The sequence below is a fragment of the Numenius arquata genome, chromosome 15 (assembly GCF_964106895.1).
Source record: "Numenius arquata chromosome 15, bNumArq3.hap1.1, whole genome shotgun sequence".
In the NCBI taxonomy this organism is placed as follows: domain Eukaryota; kingdom Metazoa; phylum Chordata; class Aves; order Charadriiformes; family Scolopacidae; genus Numenius; species Numenius arquata.
In genome coordinates, this window is record NC_133590.1 from 2,155,413 (window position 1) to 2,179,130 (window position 23,718).

At 43.7% G+C, this 23,718-nt stretch overlaps 1 protein-coding gene across 1 annotated transcript in view; it reads left to right on the plus strand.

Annotated features, from left to right (window-relative positions):
• The window catches only part of ARMH3 (armadillo like helical domain containing 3), a 156,592-nt gene that overhangs the window by 1,336 nt on the left and 131,538 nt on the right, over positions 1-23,718 (plus strand). Inside the window, exons 2-11 of the mRNA XM_074159007.1 lie at positions 6,272-6,383; positions 6,844-6,900; positions 7,015-7,161; positions 9,784-9,891; positions 11,855-11,947; positions 12,812-12,886; positions 13,565-13,651; positions 20,260-20,316; positions 21,359-21,402; positions 22,960-23,020. Of these exons, the coding sequence (XP_074015108.1) occupies positions 6,282-6,383; positions 6,844-6,900; positions 7,015-7,161; positions 9,784-9,891; positions 11,855-11,947; positions 12,812-12,886; positions 13,565-13,651; positions 20,260-20,316; positions 21,359-21,402; positions 22,960-23,020 (831 nt within the window). The 5' untranslated portion in view covers positions 6,272-6,281. The remainder of the gene's footprint in view (positions 1-6,271; positions 6,384-6,843; positions 6,901-7,014; positions 7,162-9,783; positions 9,892-11,854; positions 11,948-12,811; positions 12,887-13,564; positions 13,652-20,259; positions 20,317-21,358; positions 21,403-22,959; positions 23,021-23,718) is intronic.

A 23,718-nucleotide genomic window follows, 5' to 3' on the forward strand; every position in this document is an offset into this window, starting at 1 on the left:
TTTTCCAATAATAGTGTAATCCTCTGTCTGTGTCGCTGAGGGCAGTTTTTGATGTGTTCAAAGAGACTCTGCAGGTGGGGTATGTATGTTGTATAAATATGTAAAAATGTTAAACAGTTATTGGCTAGCATGCACAAAAGAAACAGCGAGGGTTTAATGACCTGCTAGGCATTCATCTGCTCACCACTCCTGGGAACGCACTAGGCAGCCGCCCAGACATCCCTCAGAAGAGGAAGGGTCAACCCCTGCTGCTTAAACTTGCCAAGTTGCTATTTTCTGGCTCCCTGATTGTTGTTTTTATTTCTTTTTTTTTTTTTTTTTCCTTGTTTGATTTTTTTTTTGTTTGCTTGGGGCTTTTTGTGTTAGGATCTCATACCTTTTTACGTTTGTGTTTTTCTTCCTGAGTGCTTGTGCTACTAATGGTCCGTATCTCAAAAATGTTACGTCCCCGCAGCTCTACCTTTCTTATCTTGGCCTGGCTCTGCTGTGCAGCTGCTTAGAACACAGCAGCTTCCTCAGAAGTCAGAACCAAGGTCATGCAGCTGTATTCAGCACGGACCTTGGATCCACACTGACAGCTGAAGCCCTGGGAAAAGGGCAGGGGAAGGTTACGAGGAGAGTGGTTTTTCTTCAGAAGGAAGACATCTGAAAAGGTCTCTTGAGTGGCATCAGCTTTTAGGTGGGCATGTAGAGACAGCGCGGAATATTTCACGGTAAACTAGGTGGGATGGGTTCTGAAGGGCTTGAAAAGTGAAAACCCAAAGATACTGCCGACAGGAGAGAGCTGGGCGTTGTAGCCAGGAATACAGCAAGGAAGCGTGATGAAATGAAAAAATGAATTTGGAAAAAAGGTGTGAACAGATGGAGGTAGAAGCATGTGATGCTTGTGTAGATGGGTTTGACAGGAAGAAGCATAACTAGTTGATGGTGTGAAGTTGGACTGGGTGTTATTTTAACTGGACGGATAGAAATGAAAGGCAGTTACAGATGAAGTGTTAAAAATGTAGCTTGGATGTTATTCTTCTATGTCATTGTTAAGCAGGGGTACTGGGGGGAATTCTGTGGCTGTATCGGCATCAAGAAGCTGCTTTTCCTGTTTTTCAAGGGGGGAAAAAGTAGGTCAGTGGTGGTGTAGCTTTAGGTTGTACTATGGAGGAGCACATACACCGCTACTGCTCTGAGCAGGGTGGAAGGACTTGCATATAGTGGGACTGCTGGAGATTATGTTGCTTGGTAGTGCAGAAAAAAGAAGTAGGATCTATGTGGGTTTTTGTCATCAGCACGCCCTCAGAGTGTATTTCTCATTATGTGCTGCGTGAAGGCACCTGGAAATTCTGCCAGATGGATCCAAGGCTTGTGTGCTGTGTTACCCTTTACAGAGCGCTCCTGTTTCCCTTGGTGGTGGGTTGGACGCCTTACAGCTGTAAAGCAAGGCGCAGTCTGGGCAGTTTTCATTCCGATGGACAATATAAAATAAGGTTGTAAAGAACAGATGAAATATAAAAGCAGCATGGATCTGATAACTTGAACCGTAACCACCGATGCGAAAGTCGGCAGAACAGAAGCTGCAGAAGGGCTTCGAGCAGGAATTTGGTCATGATGATTGCTAAAGCCTCGACAAAATCTCGCCCAACCTGTTCTTCCTCTCTCTGTTTTCAGTAGTGGTCCTCCAGGCTGCTGTTGGGTGGTCCTGGGGGGGGGGTTTAATACCGGAGCTTGAACTGGGTCAAGGCCCTCTTTGTGCATCGGGATTCATCGACTGTTGTGCTGGGGGCAGATGGTCTGTTGCTTCCTGTGATGAAGGGCTGGAACCTGTGTTTTAACTGCTTGTTGCTCAGGTCCGATACTGACTCTGCAGAGCCATCTCATGTGTCAAGTTCAAGCTTTTCCTAGGACTTCCCTGAAGAATTTAATGATTACTTGGTTTACAGCCCATTGCTTTAGAAGCTTTAGGTTAACTTTTAGGTGGGGGTTTATCCCTCTCTCTTGCATGATTGGGATAATTTTTGAGCAGCTTTCCTGTAGACTTGAGTGATAGACCTGCAAAATACTTGGAAAGGCAAAGTGTGATCACAGTGGGTCCCAAGGGCATGCAATTGGTGGCGGGGGCAATTACTGGCCTTGCAATGTTTAAACAAGCGAGTCTAATCTTAGTAGCAGTGGCAAGCCAAAGGATATTGGATTCTAAAAGGAAAAGTATCTCAGTTCTTAGTCAGATTTTTTATAAATATTGATTAACTTTGGCTCAGAGCTTTGGCATTAACAAATTAATATAGATCACATCCTTTGCACTGCCTTTTTCTGACAGGGAATAAATGGTCTGCCAAGTCAAAATGGTATTTTAACATATTACGTCATCTGTTTGTTTTGCTTTTATTTAGCCAAGAAGTGCTACAGTGTATTTTTTGAGGGGTTGGCACTGAAAAAAAAGTACACTTATTCGTGTTTGGTTGTACGTGGGGGTTGTGTGTATGCAGCTGTAATCCTGAAAGCTTTCAGGTTCATTAGCCGAGGCAATTACATGCAAAATACGGTGCTTGATGGGCTGCATGCAAGATTACAGAAGTTACAAGTTTTGGATTCTGATGTCATTATAGGGTCGATGTGGATTAGCGTTATGTTCTCTACAGTAGTATTTTTGCTATTATAAGCTGATCTATGGAATATAATCAGTCTGTGCAGGAGCTGAGCAGCAATGTGGAGCAGCCAGAGTCTTCCATGGGCACAAGTCTGAGTAAACCTCAGACTCAAAACCTCAGGTTCATTTTCCCTGTCAGGTTCCCTTCCCTAATGAAAAGCTAACAGAGATGTGTTCATCTGAATGTCACATGTTTGGTCGGAATCTCGGCTATGAGTTCTGCAATGAAGTGGAAAGGAGGCGGGTGGTTGGATGTGCTCATCCCTTTCTTCTCGACTGGATCAGCTGACCCCGGGGCTGATGGTAGATAAAGCAAGAGTCCGCCTGAACTTCTGTCTGCCATGGCTTTTATCTTCCTGCCTTTGAGCTGCCAAGACTCGTGCTCTGTTGAGGTTTCTCTTAATGCCGGGTGAAGCATCTTGGATCTTCTGCTGCACAGCAAAGTACTTGCTGTTCTAAAAATCCACATGCGTGTGCCTCTCTTGGCCCTGAGGGGTGATTCTCCTGTGCAGTCAGTGGCTACAGCAGGATTCACTTAGCAGCATGTGTTAATGGGACTGACCTATTGACAGAATAAATTATCCATTTGAACCGAAAATGTGGAAGATGCACTGATGCTTTTAAAATGTGATGCTTTTGAAGGATAATTGTTAACTATATTCAGCGTTGTTTTCAGAAGCTATCATGACGTCCTGATAATTTGACACCTCTACAACTTATTTATAAATGTTTTGTGCCTTTAACTGTTGTTTTCTGCAGCTGCCTAGAAGGTCCCCATTAGCAAAATGCTGTTTCCTGTTCCTGTCTTTATGACATCTAGAAAATGTAATTGCATAAAGTGAAAAGAAAAAGCCATTTGTACAGCCTGATCATCATAGGTCATGAAACAAGCACAGCCTAATGAAGCGTTGGCATGAAAGGCGACTTTTACTTTTCTCCCCTTGCTCTTCCATATGCTCATTTGTAGAATAACAAATTATAAACAAGAGCATTATTTAATCCTTGCCTCTAGCAGTCTTCTCTGGATGTTCTCTGTGCAGCTTTGGTTGAGAGAATATGAATCCCAGGTCCCATCTTGACAGAGAGTAGAATTTTCACATGATCATGCGATCTCTCTGATGCTCGCCCCACGTCGAGCCTTTGTGTCTTGTGGGATTTAGATTTTTTTTTCTATCTTTCTGGAAATGTAGGAAAAGTGCTAAAATGCAGCTCTCAAAGTTGAGGGACTAAGCAGAGTGTATTGATCCCCTCCCATTCACGTCCACATTTGATGTGAGAACGCTGACCTAGAAGCACTGAGAGCTACTTTATTAGTTTTGACATTGGGATTCATTAGCTGTAATTCAATTAGAAGCATGCTGATGGATGTGTTTGGATGTTGGGGCTGGCGGCTGCTTTAGGTTCAGAAACGTACAATTCTAGTTGGGAAATGGTTTTGTGCAATCTTGGGTAAGATTTGTATTGCTGGGCTAAAAGTGACATCGTTCTTGATTTGGTTTTTAATAGATTTCTCTCTGTTTCCAATTATGTTTCTAATTAGAATAATGTCTTATTTCCCATGACAGTTTAAAAATAATGCAAATCTGTAAAAGAGAAGCTATCAAGATGATTGAATAATGTTTTCGTTTGTTAGACTGAAACCCTTTTTCCATCTTAATTGGATATATAGACCTGCTAGGCTACAGGAATAATTTCTGTATTTACAGCAGGTTAAGATGCAGTAGTTGCTAAGTTTGGGCCTGTTTCTTTTGTCACCCCAACACACACATATCAGCCCTTAACCATCAAGCTGTGCATGTTCCCTTCCTAGAGGGAAGAGAGAACACCTGCACCCCCTTTCTATATAAATCTCAGCTTTTCAGGTGTGAGATCTGCTGCTCTCTGCCCTACCCTCTGCTTCCCCACCCAGGCAAATCTGCCTTTCGCACCCAGGGTAGAGCCTTCTGCAGCAGCAGTGTTTCTCCAGCCTCAAAGATGTTTTCCTGCTGGTTTGGAACTGAGATTTATGGCTTAAGGCATGGATGTCTGAATAACCTCTGGGAGCCTGGGAGTCCTAGTTGAGAACATAGTTGTGTAGTCTAAGACAATCAAAAGCTGTCTGCAGCGGAAAGAATGTAGAAGAGATCTGGAACTGGCATTCAGTAGTTGCTGGAACCTGTTCTTTGAGGGGAAGACGGATCTAAACGTGCCGTGGTTGTGGAAAGGGTTCAGGCAGCCTGGGGTGGAGGCTAAATCCAAAGCTGTGTCTGCCAGCTCAGAAGGCTCTGGGGTCTTAGATGCTGACTGCAATGAACTTACCTCTCGATGCATAATTTAGCATGGCTGAGTGCAGCTGCCACAAGAGCCTGCCCATGTTTTTCTGGAGCATGACTTAAGTCAAGCCGCTGCCTGAGCTATGCTGCCGCCGTGTGTGTAATTACTTTTGGAGGTATGGGAGAAAGGTGGGGAGCTTAGGGATATGAGAGAAGGGATGGCATTCCCTTTCTGCAAAGTACCTCTGACGGTGCTGCAGTGATAGAGGAGGTTAGAAGAGTACTGAAGCTGTGATGCTCGCCAGAAAAATCTGTGATTGTGGATAAATGCATATCTGCAAGGTCAGAGTGGTGATGAGCTTGTAGCATCAGACATGAGGTTAAGGTGCATGGCAAGTCATGCGTTCAGGCTCTCAGCCCCTGGAATGGGTTGACTGTCACAGAAGGTTCAGGACTGCAGCTATAGCTGTTACAAAAAGTAACAGCTCATTTTGTAATAATGATACTTCCTTTTTCTCTTAATAGGATAACCAGTAAGCATGAGATACCAATTAATTATAGTAAAAACTGTTTGTGTTTCTAGAAAACCCTTTGCTGTCAAATAGGTCAGGAAATTAATTTGGTTTTTTTAAAAAAAAAAAAAAAAAAATCCCTGCAAAGCTTCTCCCCTGTGTTTCTCCATCCTCCTCCCAAAACTGAACCATGTGTGATGCTTTTAGGGCTGGGGTTCTTTTCTGGCTTGATTTGTGGAGCAGCTGGCAGGGCGGAGGGATGCCAAGGTGCAGAGGTAGGGATGAGCGAGGGTGGCAGGAGTGCTTCAGGGAGGCTTTGCAGCCAAATGTTATGTAGCGTTGGACGTCACCTCAGAGTGCAAAAGCAGAATTTGAAGTGCTTTGGAAGGCAGCTAATTGGACAGATAAGAGAAGACTTTTTCAAACATTTCCAGGAGCTTTTTGTCACAAGATGTCCTTGAGGTCTAACCCACCCCAAAAAGGATGGAGTATCCATTTGATAACAAGAACCACAGTTCATGCAACAAGATTAAAAAATACATACTTTTCTAGATGTAAATTGCATTGGTCTGGATCATGAGTCAGTTTCTAGCAGGGAAGAATTAAGAAAATTTATCCATAAGGAGCTTATTCTGTATGTGCTTGTGCCTGGACTTTTGCATCTTTCTTTGAAATAGGCTATAGGACTAGAAGGGACCTTTGATCTGATTTCTTATCTGCTATAGTTATTAAAACCTCTACTTTCAACTTGTGAGAAACTATTATTATTTCAGTGCATGAAAAAGTCTTTCATGGTTGAGGCAGGGCAGATATGCCTTGAAGAAAAGTTCCAAGTTTCCTTAGCCTTTTCTGTCTCTTCTTACCTTCAGGGTGTACAGCATGGCCCAAACAGAGAAGAAAGGTGGGCTGCTCCGGAAGTCTTCAGCCTCCAAGAAGCCATTGAAGGAGAAAGTTGTGTTGATGTATGATGAGATTTTCACGGTAAGGACTTGAATGTCTCTTCTTTCTAAAGTGTTGTGTTAAATTTTCTTGGTTTAGTTTGTGCTGAGCGCTCTGCACGGTGGATTCTTTTCCCAAGGTAAGGGCTGCGCAGCATAGGCATACACTTCGGGCTCTCCTGCTGTCATGCAGAGCATTGTACTCTGCTCTCTTCCTTAATGTCACCTTGTCCTGATGTCTCCCACAACCATCTGTGATCTAGGGGAAGTAACAGCTTTTCAAGTATTTATCAAAAATAATCCAGAAAATATACAGAGGCATCCCAATTGAGCTGCTTCTGTTTGTCCTTCTGTTTCTGGGAATCTGTGTAGACAGAATTCTATACTGTGAGACCACTTGGTCATCCAGTGGGACGATGCTGACTCTTTAGTGATTATTTTGTTTAAATTCTGCCTGATTGATTTCTTCCTGTTTGCTCTCATGGCTCTTCCATGTCTTTCAGACAGAGGACCCCAGTAAATGCAACCCTAGGTTTTGGGAGGAGCTCTTTCTCATGAAGGTAATGGGAGTTTACTGTTCTGCCTATGAAGTGGCAGAGTGTCGGTGCAAGGACTTGCTTTTCTAAGCTGTCAGCGGGTGTATAACATGCATAAACTGCTTCTTAACCTGACAGGTCAACTTGGAATATCTAGAAGGCAAGCTGGAGGCGCTGGATGGGGAAGAGTTAATGAAGATAAAAGATAACATCAACTGCTTGTTTCAGCACTGCATCCAGGCGCTGGGTGAGGAGCACCCGATCAGAGTGGTCAATGCACTACAGGTACCACATCAAGAGACAGAGAATGCTCTCTTCTGCTTCTGTTGAGGCAATATGTTTGCTGCTGGTATCAAACATCTTGTGCTCCTTTCTTTCATTCTGAGAAGTGGTGTCTACAGAGCAGTTGCTGCTTATTGTCTGTGGAGGTTACAAACATTCATAGTCTCTTTAGTCTTTGAAGAACAATAGCTTGTTTCAGAATTCAAGAGGATCTGGTGGTGTAGGGTGAAGCGGGTGGAGGGACAAGAGGGGCTTGTTCACACTGCAGACTGTTAGCTTTGTCTTCTACTTTCTTCTGTTCTCCCCCATTTCAGCCCCTTTTTGTATTTCCTTATGGGTCAAAAATGAAGGCAAGCTCTGGAGAAGTCAGTGTGCTATTTACACAGGAGAAGTGTCCTGCTGGACACTTTCTAATTGGAAGCTGTGAAGAATTGTCACCCAGAGTTAATAACCACTTTCCTGCAGGTTGTTCCTTACCAAAGCTGTTCTATACTGTGTCTTGTGCAGGAGACTGCCCTTCTCAGTCTTGATATTTGATGTTATTAGTTCACAGTCTGATTCTGACAGTTTGGTGAATGCATTTGTTCCAGCTTCTCAGCTGTAGGAATACAGTATTTAATGTTTGAAGAAGTCAACCTGTAAAAAACTGGGCAGGCAGGAAGCTGGGAAAAGTTGATGTAAAACTGAGAAGATTTACCCCTCTGATGGCACACAGTCTTGCATTGTTTTCTTTTTGCCTTTTTTTTTTTTTTAATTAATTTGAAAGGATGCTATTAAATAGTGTAGTTATAGCTCCATAGACAGTCTAGCCCAGCCCTGAATTTACAAATTTGTATTCAGGCTCGTAGCAAAAGTTAGGCCAAAGCTCAAATCTAGAATCCTGCTGTGTGAATGTAAATAGAAATCAGGTAACACATCCTGAGCTTGGGTTGAGAGAGCATTCCCTTAATCAGACTGTGTTCATGTGGAAAGTGATCCTGAAGCCAAATCTTACTTAAGCAGTCTTTTCTTGAGAATAGTCATGGTGACCAAAGGTTTGTTTAGCCCAATATCCTGTCTCTGACAATAACGGAAAAAAGGATGTCTACGTTACCCTTTTGCTTCTGTATGGTTCTAGATGTCTGCTCATTCCTTGAGGTCTGCTTGCCTCCAGCTTTACATCTTCTGAAACTAATTACTTCTCACTGGTGAATTTAAGCCAGAGTCTAAAATGTCAGTGGTTACGTTCCTGCTCATTCCCCTCTTCACAAACCTGAAAGGTGCCTGATGATGACAGTCACTGCAGACATTTCCCTCTGTTGGGGCAAATGAGACATTTGCGGTCTGTGAATTTTAGAGTGTTTACTGGAAGTGTAGTGTGCTGATACCTCTATATTGCAAGTGAGCTCCAAGAACTCGGTATGAATCATAGAATGGTCAGAGTTGGAAGGGACCTTAAAGATCATTGAGTTCCAACCCCCCTGCCCTGGGCAGGGACACCTCCCACCAGACCAGGTTGCTCAAACCCCCTCCAGCCTGGGCTTGAACCCCTCCAGGGATGGGGCAGCCACAGCTTCTCTGGGCAACCTGAGCCAGGGTCTCACCACCCTCACAGCAAAGAATTTCTTTCTAGTATCTAATCTAAATCTCCCCTCTTTCAATTTAAAACCATTACCCCTCATCCTATGGCTCCACTCCCTGATCAAGAGTCCCTCCCCATCTCTCCCGTAGCCCCTTCAGGTACTGGAAGGCCGTTATAAGGTCTCCCCGGAGCCTTCTCTTCTCCAGGCTGAACACCCCCAGCTCTCTCAGCCTGTCTTCACAGCAGAGGTGCTCCAGCCCTCGCATCATTTTTGTGGCCCTCTGCTGGACCCGTTCCAACAGGTCTATCTCCTTCCTGTGCTGAGGACTCCAGAGCTGGACACAGTACTCCAGTATCTGAAAACAGTAATCCAGTGCCTGCAACAAGAAATATGAAGAAGGTTATGTTTAGTGGGAAGGTTCTTAGAGCCCTTGCTGAGACATTTTTTCCCTTTTTTTTTTTTTTTTTTCTGACAAACAGGCAGTTTGCTGCTCAGACTCAGTATAGCAGTGTGGTAACCAAACAGACATTTGTACTTTCTATAGCAAAAGCATGTGCTTTATGGACAGGCATCATGTGATGAGCTGTGCTGTATGCATGTGTATTTGACATGCTTGAAATGAGACATTAATCTGGAAAGCTCCAAGTTGTATCTGTCCATGTATTGGATGCTGCTTCTGCCTTGCAGTTTCCTGATCAATATTTTTGGCCTTAAAGTCACACTTAGCTGTTTTCCAAAGGTTGTGGTCCTCTCTGGTGCAAACTGTGTGTGTACAGAAGAAGCAGTAAGATTGTCTTTCTTCAGAGTACGATGAAATGAAGAAAAACCAGGAAAAATATCTACAAATGTATTCTCTATTTTTTTGGAGTTCTCAGCATCCAAGGCCCTCTTCAGAAACAGCAGAGGTGCAGGAGATATCAGACAAAATGTATGGCTTCCATGCTGGTGGGATTAATTTAAATATCTCTGCTTTGCCAGTGCTAGGAGAGTGTTTTAGGGTGGGTTTTGCTATAGAGTTGTAAGTGTTGCCTTACATCTTACTTTCTGATTTGTCTGTTTGCAGACTTTGTGTGCGTTGATTCGGGGTGTCCATCAGAAGAACAAATCCACTTCTGGGTTTGACATCATCAACATGCTTGTGGGTTTCGATAAGGCAGAGCTGTGTATGAAGGTAAGGCCCTGGCAACGTAGAGAAACTGTTTGCTCAGCAGCCAGGTTGCAGGGGCAGTGATTTGTAGACAGATGTGTCTACCAGGGTGCAGCTTTTTGGGGAAATATAGAATCATAGAATCGTCTAGGTTGGAAGAGACCCTTGGGATCATTGAGTCCAACCATCTACCCTACACTACAAAGTTCTCCCCTATACCATATCCCCCAACACCACATCTAGACGTCTCTTAAACACATCCAGGGATGGTGACTCAACCCCCTCCCTGGGCAGCCTGTTCCAATGCCCGACCACTCTTTCTGTGAAAAATTCTCTCCTAATGTTCAGTCTAAACCTACCCTGTTGGAGCTTGAAGCCATTCCCTCTTGTTCTGTTATTAATTACCTGTGCGAAGAGACCAGCACCAACCTCTCTACAGTGTCCTTTCAAGTAGTTGTAGAGAGTGATGAGGTCTCCCCTCAGCCTCCTCTTCCTCATACTAAACAGTCCCAGCTCCTTCAACCGCTCTTCATAGGATTTGTTTTCCAGGCCCTCCACCAGCTTCGTTGCCCTCCTGCACTCGCTCCAGCACCTCGATATCTCTCTTGTATTGAGGTGCCCAAAACTGGACACAATACTCCAGGTGTGGCCTCACCAGTGCTGAGTACAGGGGGACAATCACCTCCCTACTTCTGCTGGTCACGCTATTTCTAATACAAGCCAGGATGCCGTTGGCTTTCTTGGCCACCTGGGCACACTGCCGGCTCATATTCAGCCGCTTGTCAATTAGAACCCCCAGGTCTCTTTCTTCCAGGCAGCTTTCCAGCCACATTTCCCCAAGCCTGTAGCGCTGCTTGGGGTTGTTGTGGCCCAAGTGCAGAACCTGGCACTTGCCCTTGTTGAAACTCATACCATTGATTTTGGCCCAACGATCCAATCTATCTGAGTCTCTCTGTAGAGCTTCCCTATCCTCCTGGGAATCAACACTCCCGCTTAACTTGGTGTCATCTGCGAACTTGCTGATGATACACCAGCCACCTATTAAAAACAGCTGTCCTGAAGTTCCTTACCCGCTAGTGGCACAAAGTCACTTGGGCTCCCTGTCTTTGTTAGTGATATAACAGAGCATTTTTCTTTCTTTTCCTTTAATTCCATGCTATGCAGTCACTATGGTTAAGAAATCTTAAGGCCGTAAATGGCTGTCATTGGCCATTAGTATCTAGTATTGAATCTCATACCTCGTGCTTAATTTTTAGCTGAAAGTCATACCCTGTGTTCTTGCATTTCCATCAGCACATGTACCGTTTTAAACTTACTTGATGCTCTTCACTGTAAAGATGTTGACTTTTGAGAAATGATGAAGTAATCAGTGGTAAAGCCGAATTCCCTTTGTATCTTTTATCTCTCTACAAATAGCAGGACATTTGGGGAAAATATTTAGTAGTAACTTGCTTATCAGAACTACGTTTTTCCTGTAAGAATAACTATATTATCTGTAACTTAGTACTTGGAAAACAATTATTTGTGAATATCTGTCAAACAGCTATATAGTATCTAATTTTAATCACAAGTAATATATGTACTGTTAAATTGGAGTTGTGCTGTGTACAACTCATGGTGCCCATAAGTAAAACGGAATATTCCTGTCCTGCAAACAAAAAGGAACATTGTATTTGTAAAGCTCAGAATTACTCTGTGAGTAAAATCTATTGTTATACAAAAATCTCTTGTGCATCTAGAGAAAATTCATGGCAAACGATCATGGTGTGGTGGCTGTGGTCATTAAAATGTAGTTAAAACGATGTTGAGAACCAATAGTGTGAATATGACCTGTGTAACGGTAGTAATGGCTCAGTTATTGATTCTGGAATAACGTGGCTTTATCTTGGTGCTCTTGTATCTGAATCTCCCCAAAAGCTTTTTTTATAAAAAACATTTCAAATAATTATAAATATTGCTTTTAAATAATGTGATTGTCGTTCTTTAGAATCTGATGGAGAGCTTGGACTCACTCCTCTGTGCAGAAGGTTCTGAAAGCCTCAAAAGCCTGTGTCTGAAGCTACTTCTCTGCTTGGTGACGGTAAATGAATACCAGCTGTGTAATAATTTAAAGGCTTATGTGAGCCATATCTTGTGGGGTGGAACTGTCTCAAAACTCGAGCAGAATGCCGCAGGGTGAAGCTTGAGAGGGGAAGGAATTGTGAATGAGAACAAGGGTCAGCCCAGAACATGCATCATTGCTCTAACGGTGATATAGAGACTAGCAGATTGTTTTCACCTCATGAGATAGGTGCCAACTGGGGCAAAAGGAGGGTGAAACAGGAGGAAGTGACAACTGGATTCGTATTTTTTAGGGAAAAAGATATTTAAGAAGTCTCAGATAAATGGAAAGAGAGCAGAGAAGTGGGGTTGAGGGAAGACAGGAAGCGTGGTGCAGACAAGGCTGGTGAGGACGTGAAGAATGAGGAGGTTGGAACAAATGGCCACTTGTCACCTCTTGGAGATGGTCAAGTGCAAACTACCTTGGCTGTGATGAGAGATAACTGGGGGGGGGGGAGGTCTTCATTGCCCTATTTGTGATGGAAAAGCGCTCAGTGGAGCATATGGGCCCTGCTTTTTCACTCTGCCTCCAGTGTAGCAGTCTGCTTCAGCTTCTGATGGTTGTTGTCATGCAGCTGTGTAAAATAGCCATCTGTAGAGGGAATGGAGAGCTCTCAGTACGTGGGTCATGCTTCTTGCCAGGGACAGGGGTGGGAAGCAGGACAGATTTCTTTTATTTCATGTCTAGCTCTACTGCTAGTCACACCTTGACTTGCTGACTAAGTGTGAGATTCTGAATAAATGTGTCCATCTGGTAGTAGAACTCTTCCCAGTGGGTGCTAGAGGCAGCTACAGCATCATGGGAGGCTGCGGGTGGGATTTTAAAACTTGTGTTTCTACTTAGGTGACAGACAACATTAGCCAGAACACCATCCTGGAGTATGTGATGATTAACAGCATATTTGAAGCCATTTTACAGGTAAGGGTTCTTCTTCCATAGTGAGAACTTTCAGTCATATATTTGCTCTTCAGCTTTTTCAGTGCAGCGTAGCCGACTGGCACTGTGTGTTGCTTCCATTCATAGCTCAGTCATAGATTTTTTTTTTTTTTTTTTTTTTTTATTTTTTGAATGCTGTCTCCTCCTTATTCTAATCTGCTGTTTTTAGTCACTACTGAGTATTTAAAGTATTTTCACTTGAGACATTTGTGCATATATAGAAGCTGAACAGATTTCTGGGCTAATTTCACAGAATTTCTGTATCAGAGGAACTTTTTTCAGAAGGCAGTCTGGATGTACTGAGGCTTTTTCTGCTCTTTAATAAATTGTACTTTTTTTAGAAGTTGAACTCGGCTTTGAGAAACCCAGAAACCTTGCACAGATAATGTTGGTGATGCACTGAGATACCGTCCAGTACTGTTGAGAAATCTATTTGCCCTTTATGCCCAGAAAACTTATGTGCATCCTCTCTGTGATAAAGAACCTTCTCTGTGTGCAGAGTTTCTTAGAAGCGCTGACACTCCCTCAACCTTAAATATCCTCTTTCAGTCAGGACATAATTTGCTCTTACACATGCATTTCACGGCCACGCTCAGTCTGAGAGTCACTGCAAGCTTCCTGAAGCGGGCCTGAACAGAACAGTGTGATTATTTATTCCAGATCCTGTCCAGCCCACTTAGTCGCAGGGAACATGGCTATGATGCTGTTGTCCTTCTTGCCTTGCTGGTCAACTACAGAAAGTATGAGGTAGGTATTCTTCTGGATAACAGAAACATCACTTCTCTCTACTTTATTAATTGACACTGGATTATTAAGGCAGCCTGCAGTGCGATTTTTGGCAGTACCCACTGTAACGTTTATCAGGGTATCAGCACAGAGGTGCATGGCAGTCGTATGATGCTAACTGTACCTGTCTCTGACGGATGTATGTGTAATCGGATGGGTATGATATTCATACAGCTCGTTTTGTGCAAGTGTGAAAGAAACTATCTGGACGATTTGCATTTCCTTCATTAAAGTATTCCGAGGAAGGTCTGTTTGGAAGAGTTACTGTTGTGCCGAACTTGCGAGTTTGCCTCTGTGTGTGTGACTGTGCGGTTGTACAGAATCTCCAAAGTGAAATGAGCTGTCAGTCATACTGGGCTTCAAACTGAATTAGTGATTCAGAACCTGACTAGCAGACTGAAAGAGCACAGATCCCCAGAAGAGATGTTGAAGCTGTGACCAAAGAATGAACTGAAACATCACAGCTATTATTTCCAACAGAAGTCTGCATCTGTCTCTGACTGATTCCTCTCTGAGAAACTCTGCTCATCTTCCTTTTTCTAAACTGGTTGTGCTACTTTATGGTGTATTCCCATTTTTTCCCTGTTACTCATCACCTTGAAAAAGAAACATTTCAAATGTCAAAACAACACCTAGTGTTGGCTTTATTTTGCATGAGGCATGGTGCTTTAATGATTAATCTTATTTTTTTTCCATAATTAGGAATATCCTAATAAACTTCGATTGGCAAAAAATGTGAAAGTGCTGGCTGGAATCCCCCCATCCTCAACAGAATTACTGGGAGGGAGCAGGCTCCAAAACCTACTTGGTTTTCTAATAGATCTTGTTTTGAATTATGAATAGACCTAGAGAATAGGCGAAGACAGGAGCTACAGTCAGCGTCAAAGTAACCCCTGTTGATTTCTCATTCCTGTGAATGTTGTCAGAATCATGAATTACAGATTCTGTTCAGCAATTAGTGGTATCACGGAACAGGAGCATGGAGTTTGGTTTCAGTATATGGCCATGAGGGGAAAGTGTTGGGAATGATGACAAGAGGAAATGGCCTCCAGTTGCACCAGGGGAGGTTCAGATTGGAGATTAGGAACAATTTTTACACAGAAAGGGTTCTTAAGCCTTGGAATGGGCTGCCCAGGGAAGTGGTTGAGGCACCATCCCTGGAGGGATTGAAAAGATGGGTTGCCATAGTGCTTAGAGCCATGGTTTAGTGATGGTTTTTATCAGAGTTAGGTTGATGGTTGGACTAGAGGATCTGAAAGGTCCCTTCCAACCTAGGCAACTCTAGGATTCTATGGTATGGTTAGGGTTCCTGGTGAGGGCAGACTGGAAAGACCAGAAGTGTTGTTGCAATGTTCAGGTGAAAGGGTGGAGAGCTGTGCAGTCCCATCCCTGGGCTGTGGATCCCCATGGACGGCAGTTTATGTCCTCAGTAAGGTAGAGTGCTGTGAGTACATAAGACTTGTCGTCTGCTTTTTGCAGTAGCTTTCTGTAGAGTGTTGAGTGCTGTGGAAAACATTGTTCTAGATGTCTTCAAACCGGGCACCCAAAAGAAATTGTGCTGGTGTTTAAAAAGTACAATCCGACCTGAGGCAAACATGTAGCAAGGGGAATTTCAGCTTGAGTAGTTCATTGGCAAGTTTGAAAGCAACTTGAAGAAAGGCTTTCTGTGACAGCTGCCTGACACTGCCCTTTGTAAGCAGCGCTGCAAGCAAAGCCCGTAGTAATGCACTCAGAATCTTTCTCCTTAAGTAGAGTAGCTGCTTTCGTTTGCTGTTCTTTGGCCCTTAGAGTCAGTTTGGTGGCTGCCTGGTTGTCAGTGCATTGTAGCATACTTCCATGCCTCAAATCCTTTGGAGTTTTCTTTTTAGTTAACTTGCGCCAGTTGATAATTTCTCTTTTGTTTTGAACTTCATTGGTTGCTAAATGGTGTTTCCAGCTGCTTAAGAAAATCTAATTAGGCTGAAAATTCATTAGTTGACTATGATTTAGTGTCTGTCTTTAATGTGAATACCAGTGTGTTTTGCGTCAGGGTGTTCTTTCATAGTTTTGGGATGTGAATTTGGTAGTTTCCTCTCAAATTCCCTGGGGAATATCTGTCCGGGTTTTTATTACCAGTATAGCTGAGATCTTGGCTTGCTCATTAACTTCTGTTCTAGGAGGAAAAATGATTTACATATCTTTACATGGAACCTTTAAAGGCATGTCCCTGATCTGAAACCTGTTAATTTTCAAAAGTTGTTCCAAGTATATACTTATTAAAGTCTTCAACTATATTTTATGTTCTCTTAATCCTAGTCCTGATTTCAGTGAAAATATTTTTACCTTGATACTGTGTGAGAGAAACATGAAAGAGTAACTTAATAATTGACTATATCAGGAAAATGGTGAAGTTAAGTGCACACAAAAGGCTGCCAAACAGAGAAAATGCTGTCGGGAAGAGTATTTATTGATCACTTTCTCAGTGTTTTGAGGGTTGGCTGCTAGAATAGCAAGTTAAAACCAAATCAGGTAGTGACTTTTAAATACTTAGATTCCTTGGTAATATCTGGGTGGAAATGTCTTTGCCTCATGTAGAACCTGCTAGAATTGCATATCGGATCTTTTGCTAGGCAGAGCTGAAGGAAATCAGTCAAAACATGGGTTTTTCCCTTTGTGTTCTTGTCTGGCAGCATGTAGTGTATCCAACAGCCCGTCATGTGCGGGTGTGGGCAGGTTCCTCTCCTTGATATAGTCAACTACGGGTGCTGAAGAGACACTTAACAACACTGAAGAGTCAGAAAAGTCTTTTTTTTTTTTTTTTTTTTCTTTACAGACATGACTCAAATTATTTTAAATTAAGCTATTTAAAAAAAAAAAAAATAGAGTAGTTATTCAGGCTCCAATTCCTTGCAAGATGGCCTGCCTGCAGAGGAGATGGCCTCAGCAGGGCTAATAGCAAAGCTGCTGAATCATCCCTCATGAGTGTTCAGAGCAATGGGGGATAACTGAGTGGACTCTGGCCTTCCTTTGTGTTACAGATGTGAAGATAAGTTAAGCACCTAACTAGGGATTACACGTGGTTAGCTTGTTTTTTTTTCTCTGCTTTCTTTTCCTACCAAAAAAATTGTTTCCCATAGGTTTGTGTTGGAGGCGGAGGTACATCTGGGGGCATGGAGCAGATGTCACTCCCTCTGCCAGACCTGCCTTCTTCACATAATACTCACTTTGTGTGGTGTGTCTCACCTGGGGATTGCTTTAAAAATTACCTGGTACTGATCTCCCTGTAGCTTCCACCTTCATTTCTATGAGATTGTTGACATCTAATGGTGGGTAGTTCATGGAGGACATCTTAAATATTCCCAAGTTCCTGATAATTAGGACAGAGGAGTTTGTGTCTGTACCTCAACCCTAAAAAAAAGACCTTAATCACAGAATGATATGAGGTTGGAAGGGACCTCTGGAGATCATCCAGTCCAACCCCCTGCCAAAGCAGGTTCACCCAGAGCAGGTTGCACAGGAACGTGTCCAGGCAGGGTTTGAATGTCTCCAGAGACGGAGACTCCACCACCTCTCTGGGCAGCCTCTGCCAGGGCTCTGCCACCCTCACAGGAAAGAAGTTCCTCCTCATGTTTAGATGGAACTTCTCATGTTCAAGTTTGTGCCCGTTCCCTCTTGTCCTGTCCCTGGGCACCACTGAAAAAAGACTGGCCCCATCCTCCTGACACCCACCCTTGAAGCATTTATAGGCGTTGATCAGATCCCCCCCTCAGTCTTCTCTTCTCCAGACTAAAAAGACCCAAGTCCCTCAGCCTTTTCTCATCAGAGAGATGCTCCAGGCCCCTCATCATCTCTGTAGCCCTCTGCTGTCCCCTCTCCAGCAGTTCCCTGTCCTTCTGGAACTGGGGAGCCCAGAACTGGACCCCGTGCTCCAGATGGGGCTTCCGCAGGGCAGAGCAGAGGGGGAGGATGACCTCCCTCCACCTGCTGGCCACACTCTTCCTGATGCCCCCCCAGGTTGCCATTGGCCTTCTTGGTCACCAGGGCACATTGCTGGCTGATGGGCATCCTGTTGTCCACCAGGACTCCAAGGTCTTTCTCCTCAGAGCTGCTCTCCAGTGTATCAGCCCCCAACCTGTCCTGGTCCATGGGGTTATTCCTCCCCAGGTGCAGCACCCTACACTTGCCCGTGTTGAATTTCATCAGGTTCCTCTCTGCCCAGCTCTCCAGCCTGTCCAGGTCTTGCTGGATGGTGGCACAGCCTTCTGGTGTGTCAACCACCCCTCCCAGTGTTGTGTCATCAGCAAACTTGCTGAGGGTACATTCCATCCCGTTACTGCTCTAGTGTTTGTTATCTGATGGCAGTGATAGGAAAAGACCTGTGTTGTCTGAAGAGCTGAGAATGATATTTTTGAGTTCTTCCTGGAGGCAGGAGCTATTTTTAAGTTTGTTTAACCGCTTCGTTGACACCCTTTGAAGTTTTCAAAATGCTTATCAACCACTTTTCAAGGCCATGGCGTGTTTCTGCATGTGGAGTGGTGGGTGTAATTTAGGCTTTTAAACCTTTTGCTGTGCTTCCCAGTGAGAGGGGAACTGAACCCTGAAACAGCAGGATTAGATTAAGGAAACAGGCAGGGGCGTGGGTTGGGCTCAGGGGTGCTGGTGCGACTTGCAGGTCGCTGACGCTCAGCGTGGATGTGGAATTAATGCTCACGGACAGTAACTGGACCTGTTGGCTCTCGGGCAAAGCAAACTGCACTCCGGACTTGCACACTGAAGGGCGCTAGAAACTGCCTTGTCCCAGGCAGAGTGACACGGCGCGTGGGTTACGCTGGTCAGTCCTCTGCCTGCTGCGTAAGGAGTTAGGGGAGCCTAAGGGAGGCGCGGAGCGTGTCAGGGGAATGCAATACTTCGGACAGGAATTTATTAAACAGACTTCTGCAGATACGGAAATGACAATTGAAAAGATAGAGGGCAGAGATCTGTAGCCAGCTCCATGACCCCGTCAGACCCGTGCACTGATGACATCTTGCTGCCAAGAGGCAGGAGACGTGGAGCACGTGTCTTGGGAAGTCAAGGGCAGTGGGAGTGTGAAGAGTTGCTCTCAGGCTACAGATGACAACGAGCCTGCTCCCCTTCCCTTTCTGTGATGGGACAGAGCGTGCAGCTGGGTCTCAAGGCAGCCTGGTGGTATTGGTCAGTGTAGTGTCTCCCAGTTTACTTATTCCCCACGTCTGGGAATTTGGATAACCCTGCAGCCTCTAATCCAGCACAGCCCTGCTGCACATCGCCTGGAAAAGTTCCGTGGCAGTCACAGGCTGGTCTCTCCTCTGTGTGTGAACCTTGGGGTGGAGAGTTTCTCCTTGTTGCATAAGGAGAGAAAGAGAGTGACTGAAATGAGTAAAACACAGATATATTTACAAGGATGGATTTTAATCTATTTTTAATTACAAATTTGTGAAGCTTGCTTCTGCTTTGCTGACACTGGCTAAATTTCATTTCTGAAGGGGAGCATGGTTGTACGCAGAGGACCATGTATTGTCACTCAATAGGAGCCTCCAGCCTCAAGGAAATGTCTCTGCATGCTTTGTGCACAGATGGATTCTGTGTGAGTTTTCTGCCTTTTTCTGAGCCAGCAGACAGGGCTGCGTGCTGCTGGAGGCAGGCTGACAGACCGGCTGAGCTTTGGTCTGTTCTCATCGGTTTCTTTTCTTGAACCAAAAAGAAAACCCGATCCTCCCAAAGCACCAAATAATTGAGAGTGGTGTTTTCTGATCAGCCTTGTTTTTAACTTGCTGTAAAGCCATGGGCAAATCAGTCAGATAACTGTGTAACTTGTAGGGCTGCATCTGATCCACGCGTTGTGTTTTATTCTTCCCATCCACTTTGGACTTGGAGCTTTTTCTTCTCTGTCCTAGTTTCAGATCAACTTAGTTTTGCACTGACACATATAAACCAGGAGAAACAAATGTACCTTGCTAATCTAAATGCTTCCTAAATTATTAGGATTTATCTTTATAGGTGGAGCCTGTGTGCTTTGTTCAGTTAAGTTCAAGGAATTTATATTCTCCAGAGACTTCTAGCTCTCAGTGGTGTAAACTGGTAAAAGGGTTGAGCTCTAACCCAGCCGCAGCAGAGTCTATAACGTTGTTATGCCTTCCTGGGCGCTCCTTCCTTTAAGCAATCTTTGCAAGGTGTTGCAGAAGGGAGATACCTGAACGCTAATGTTCGGCCCCAGCTTCACTGCTTGTTCCTGCCGCATAACAGCGTGCGTGTCACAGATAACAGCCGCGCAGGATGGCTGCTCTGCTCTCCGGGCTGACAGATGAGCTAGCGGAGGAGCAGAAACGCCCTCGCAATAAAATCAGGAGACTGCCTGGCTGAGCCAGCAAAGAGAAGGTGTCCCAAGCATACCGGCCTTAGTGCGTGCTATGATTTCTCTTTCTTTGTGTGTATTCTGCTTTGTGGGACAGGAAAAAAATTCTTCCCAGGTGGCTGGGTAAACTTGGAAAGATAATAGTGTGGTTTTTTTTTTCATGGAAGCTGAACTTAAAACCAATTTTCTTTCTTCTTTCTGCCCCCATCCTGAGCAGTCAGTGAATCCCTACATTGTGAAGCTCTCCATCGTAGATGATGAGGCCACACTCAACGTGAGTATTAGACTTGATTCTTCTGTGCTGGTTGCGATGCTCTTTCATGTGTGGTGTTAGCGTAACGAACGTAGTCATGGTGTCTGGTAGAAAGGAGGTGTAGGAACAGTGCTGCTGTAAAGAACGCCAGGATAGTGGTTTTCTGCCCTAACTCTTGCAGTAGGTTAGGCAGCTCATGATTTGGATGGTTTGATCACCAGTTAAATGGTGAGGGTACATAAAAAGCAACGTAGGGAGGAACATGCTGAAGTTGATCTATTATACATCTATGAACTATTTATCCCTGTTTGCTGTCACATGCCAAAGAAGCACAGGATACTTTATGCCAAAGAAGATCTCCTTTCCAGTGCTGTGCCATCCCATTTGATCAGTCCACAAGTCAATTCCTGTAGCTCAGTGGAAGCTTGTACTCAAGAGCCCTGCAACATATTTTGGGTTCTAGCTACTGCCTGAGTTTTGTACCCAGGCCTGGATAGAAAGTGGCAGCGCACCATGAGCTATGTGAGGTCTGGATTTAGAAGCTGTTCTTTAGGCATGAAGTAAAAAGCAAGCTCCGTGCTAACTAAAGGTTGAGAATGATTATTCTGAGTTAATTTAATTAGCTTGACAGAAAGGGTGATCAGTAGCTGTGGAATGGTGGAGGCTGTTCGCAAGAAGTGAAAAGGTTACTAGTGTTTATGGCCTTTATTTTGAACTTTTGGATGTTTTTCCTCTGATACCAGCTTCCTTCTGAAGCTCTTGCTGCTTTATTGAGGCTTCTTGAGTGAGTAAGCTCTATCTGGAGGTCCAAGGAGAGTAAATGTTCTCTGTTGAACTGAGTAATTAGATATTCAACTTTCAATTTTGGTATCTTGATTTTTGGATGATATTTTGGTTGTATCATAGCATGTCTTAATAGTTAAAACAGCTTCAGGGGAAATTCTTTCTAGCGTGCTAGGTTATCTTGGGGGGAAGGGGGAGGCAGCACTGCTATGTGTGTTCAGTGTGTGATTTCCTGCATTGAGATTTGTAAAGTAAAGATTTTATTAACCCTTTTTTTCAGGGAATGGGACTTGTAATTTCCCAGGCTTTATCGGAATATAACAGGTAAAACCTAATTGTCTCTTGTTTTTCAGTGTGTGATAGTTGCTGTGTATTTCCACAAACCTTTTTTTTTGGGGATTAAAGCACTTATTTATCACCTAACAGCCTTGATGCACCTGTAGAGGCAGGGAATAGTCTTATGCTTGGAGGTACTTCGGCTCAGTTGTTGCTATCATTGCAAGGGTAAATGCATCTGTACCAGCTGTGCTGATGCGCTTCAGGAGAGATCTTGCTGTAGGGGAAGATATATATTGTATGGTTTTACTATCATGGATTTTACCTCTGTATGAACCTTGTGTAAAATCTTAGTCCCCAGTGAAAAGAGAAATGATTTGCTGAGTACTTCTCTGTTAGAAAATTGATTTAACTGAAACACAATCTAAACCAAACACATGTATCCAGGACTATCTGCGTTCCAGATCAGAGATGATTAGGGGATGTGTGCTCTTGCAAATGGTGGAAAGCATTAACTGCTTCTGAAGAAAGCCAGAAAGCCAGCAGTAGGGATAGCACGTTCCCAGCCTCTGCTTCAGGAGCCAGAGCACAAAATGTATGTGTTTTCCTAAGAAGAAAGTGCTTTGGAAAAATTTGGAAACTTAAAGCAATTTCACCTGAGTGACCCAAGACTTTATTTTTTTTTTGTGGAGCAGGATTCTCAAAGTATACAGAAAAATGTTTTAATTTGTTTGAAAGTCTGCTATTATAGATAGGCAGATAGCTTGCAAAATCAGCAAGTCATGTAAAATGTATTTAACAGAGTAAGTTATTAGAGTAAAGCAGAAAAAAACCTCACCCACTCAACTTCCTTCATTCTGACAAAAGCTGTCTCAGACTATGGTCTATTTTGCTTAGCTCTTTCTTTCTTTCACCCTTCCCAAAAAATTTAGAATTGTGTTCTTTTCATGTTGCGTCATGTGTGATCAGATTCCTATATGAAAGACACAATAAACGGCCATGAGCTTCGCTAGTCCATTTGAATGCCAAATGAAGCGACTTACCTTAAATCTGAGGTACCCAACCTATTTTTTGACTTCACTTACTCCAGTTCCAGTCCCTTCACTTATTCCAGGAATGTGGGATCAGGCAGGGTTGTGAGAAACTGGACATGAACCGTAATGGTCCTTAATGGTTTCTGCTGGCTGTAGGGTGATCAACTCTGGTTTCAAAGTCTGTTGCGGATGATGATTGAAAGGAAACTATTCTGTTGTTACTGATTGTGTGTGTTCACGTGGTTCATTACAGTTTTGCCAGGACAAAATTTCTTAAGTCACTTGGTCCTTTTCCTTTAGCATTAGCCCAGACTGGTTGTATCCTCTGTAACAACCCAGGTGTTGTTCAATCTCACACCTTTCAGCAACCCCACTTCAACTGTACACAACTTACAAATATTTGAATACCCTTTGCATCTCTTTGGGAGTTCTTGTAAAGTCCTTGTGAATGTTGAAGCCTTCTCTGTCCTGTATCCTTATTTGGATAAGACTGTCTCATAGGGACTTAGATAAAATAACCCTAGTTCCATTTTTAACCCCAAAGCTTCATCCTTCTTCCTTTTTTGATCAGGCAATACAAAGATAAGGAAGAGGAGCACCAGAGTGGTTTCCTTTCAGCCCTAACTAATATGGTAAGCAAGGAAGCAGTTTTTCTATTCTTAAAATAAGTACCTTCATGGAAGTTCAGCAGGAGGGTGTTTCCAAAACCTGTGGGTTTGGGATGTGGGTTCCGGAGGAGGAGATGCATTAATCCAATCCAAACCAAATACAACTGAAATGGTTGTATTCTGAGGAGCGTGGTGTTGTCTGGACGGGAAAGCCCTTTCAACGGATGAGATCTTTATTGTGGTGTTGATAATTGAACTTGTTTTCCTTCATCTTCTTCATTCAAGTTGACTTTATTTTAGAAATCACAATTACTTACTAGACACTTTTAAAAGTTGCTGCTCTGCTGATGTAGCCTAAACCAGAAGCTGAATGTTTTTGTGGTGAAGTCTAGTCTGTCACTAGCTTTAGAGATCTGTTTCTTCACTGTCTTAGGCCTGGGTGCACCGTAGCTATGAAGTCAGCTTGGATTCTGCAATGGGCAGTGTCTGCATGTTTGGAGGGGTACCCTCTAAGGACAATTGTGAATTTCCTCCTTGTGAAGAGTATCCCCTGTTCCCCTTATTCAGTTGGGCTCTGCTTTAGTCTGAGATTTAATTGTAGTCTGAGATCTAACCGACAGGAGAATTTCCTCTAAGTAAGGGTGGTTGATAGTGTTGCCAGGTGTCTGTCCGGAGTGACACGGGTAAAACTGCTACTGCTTTGGGGCAAGCAGGTAGGACAT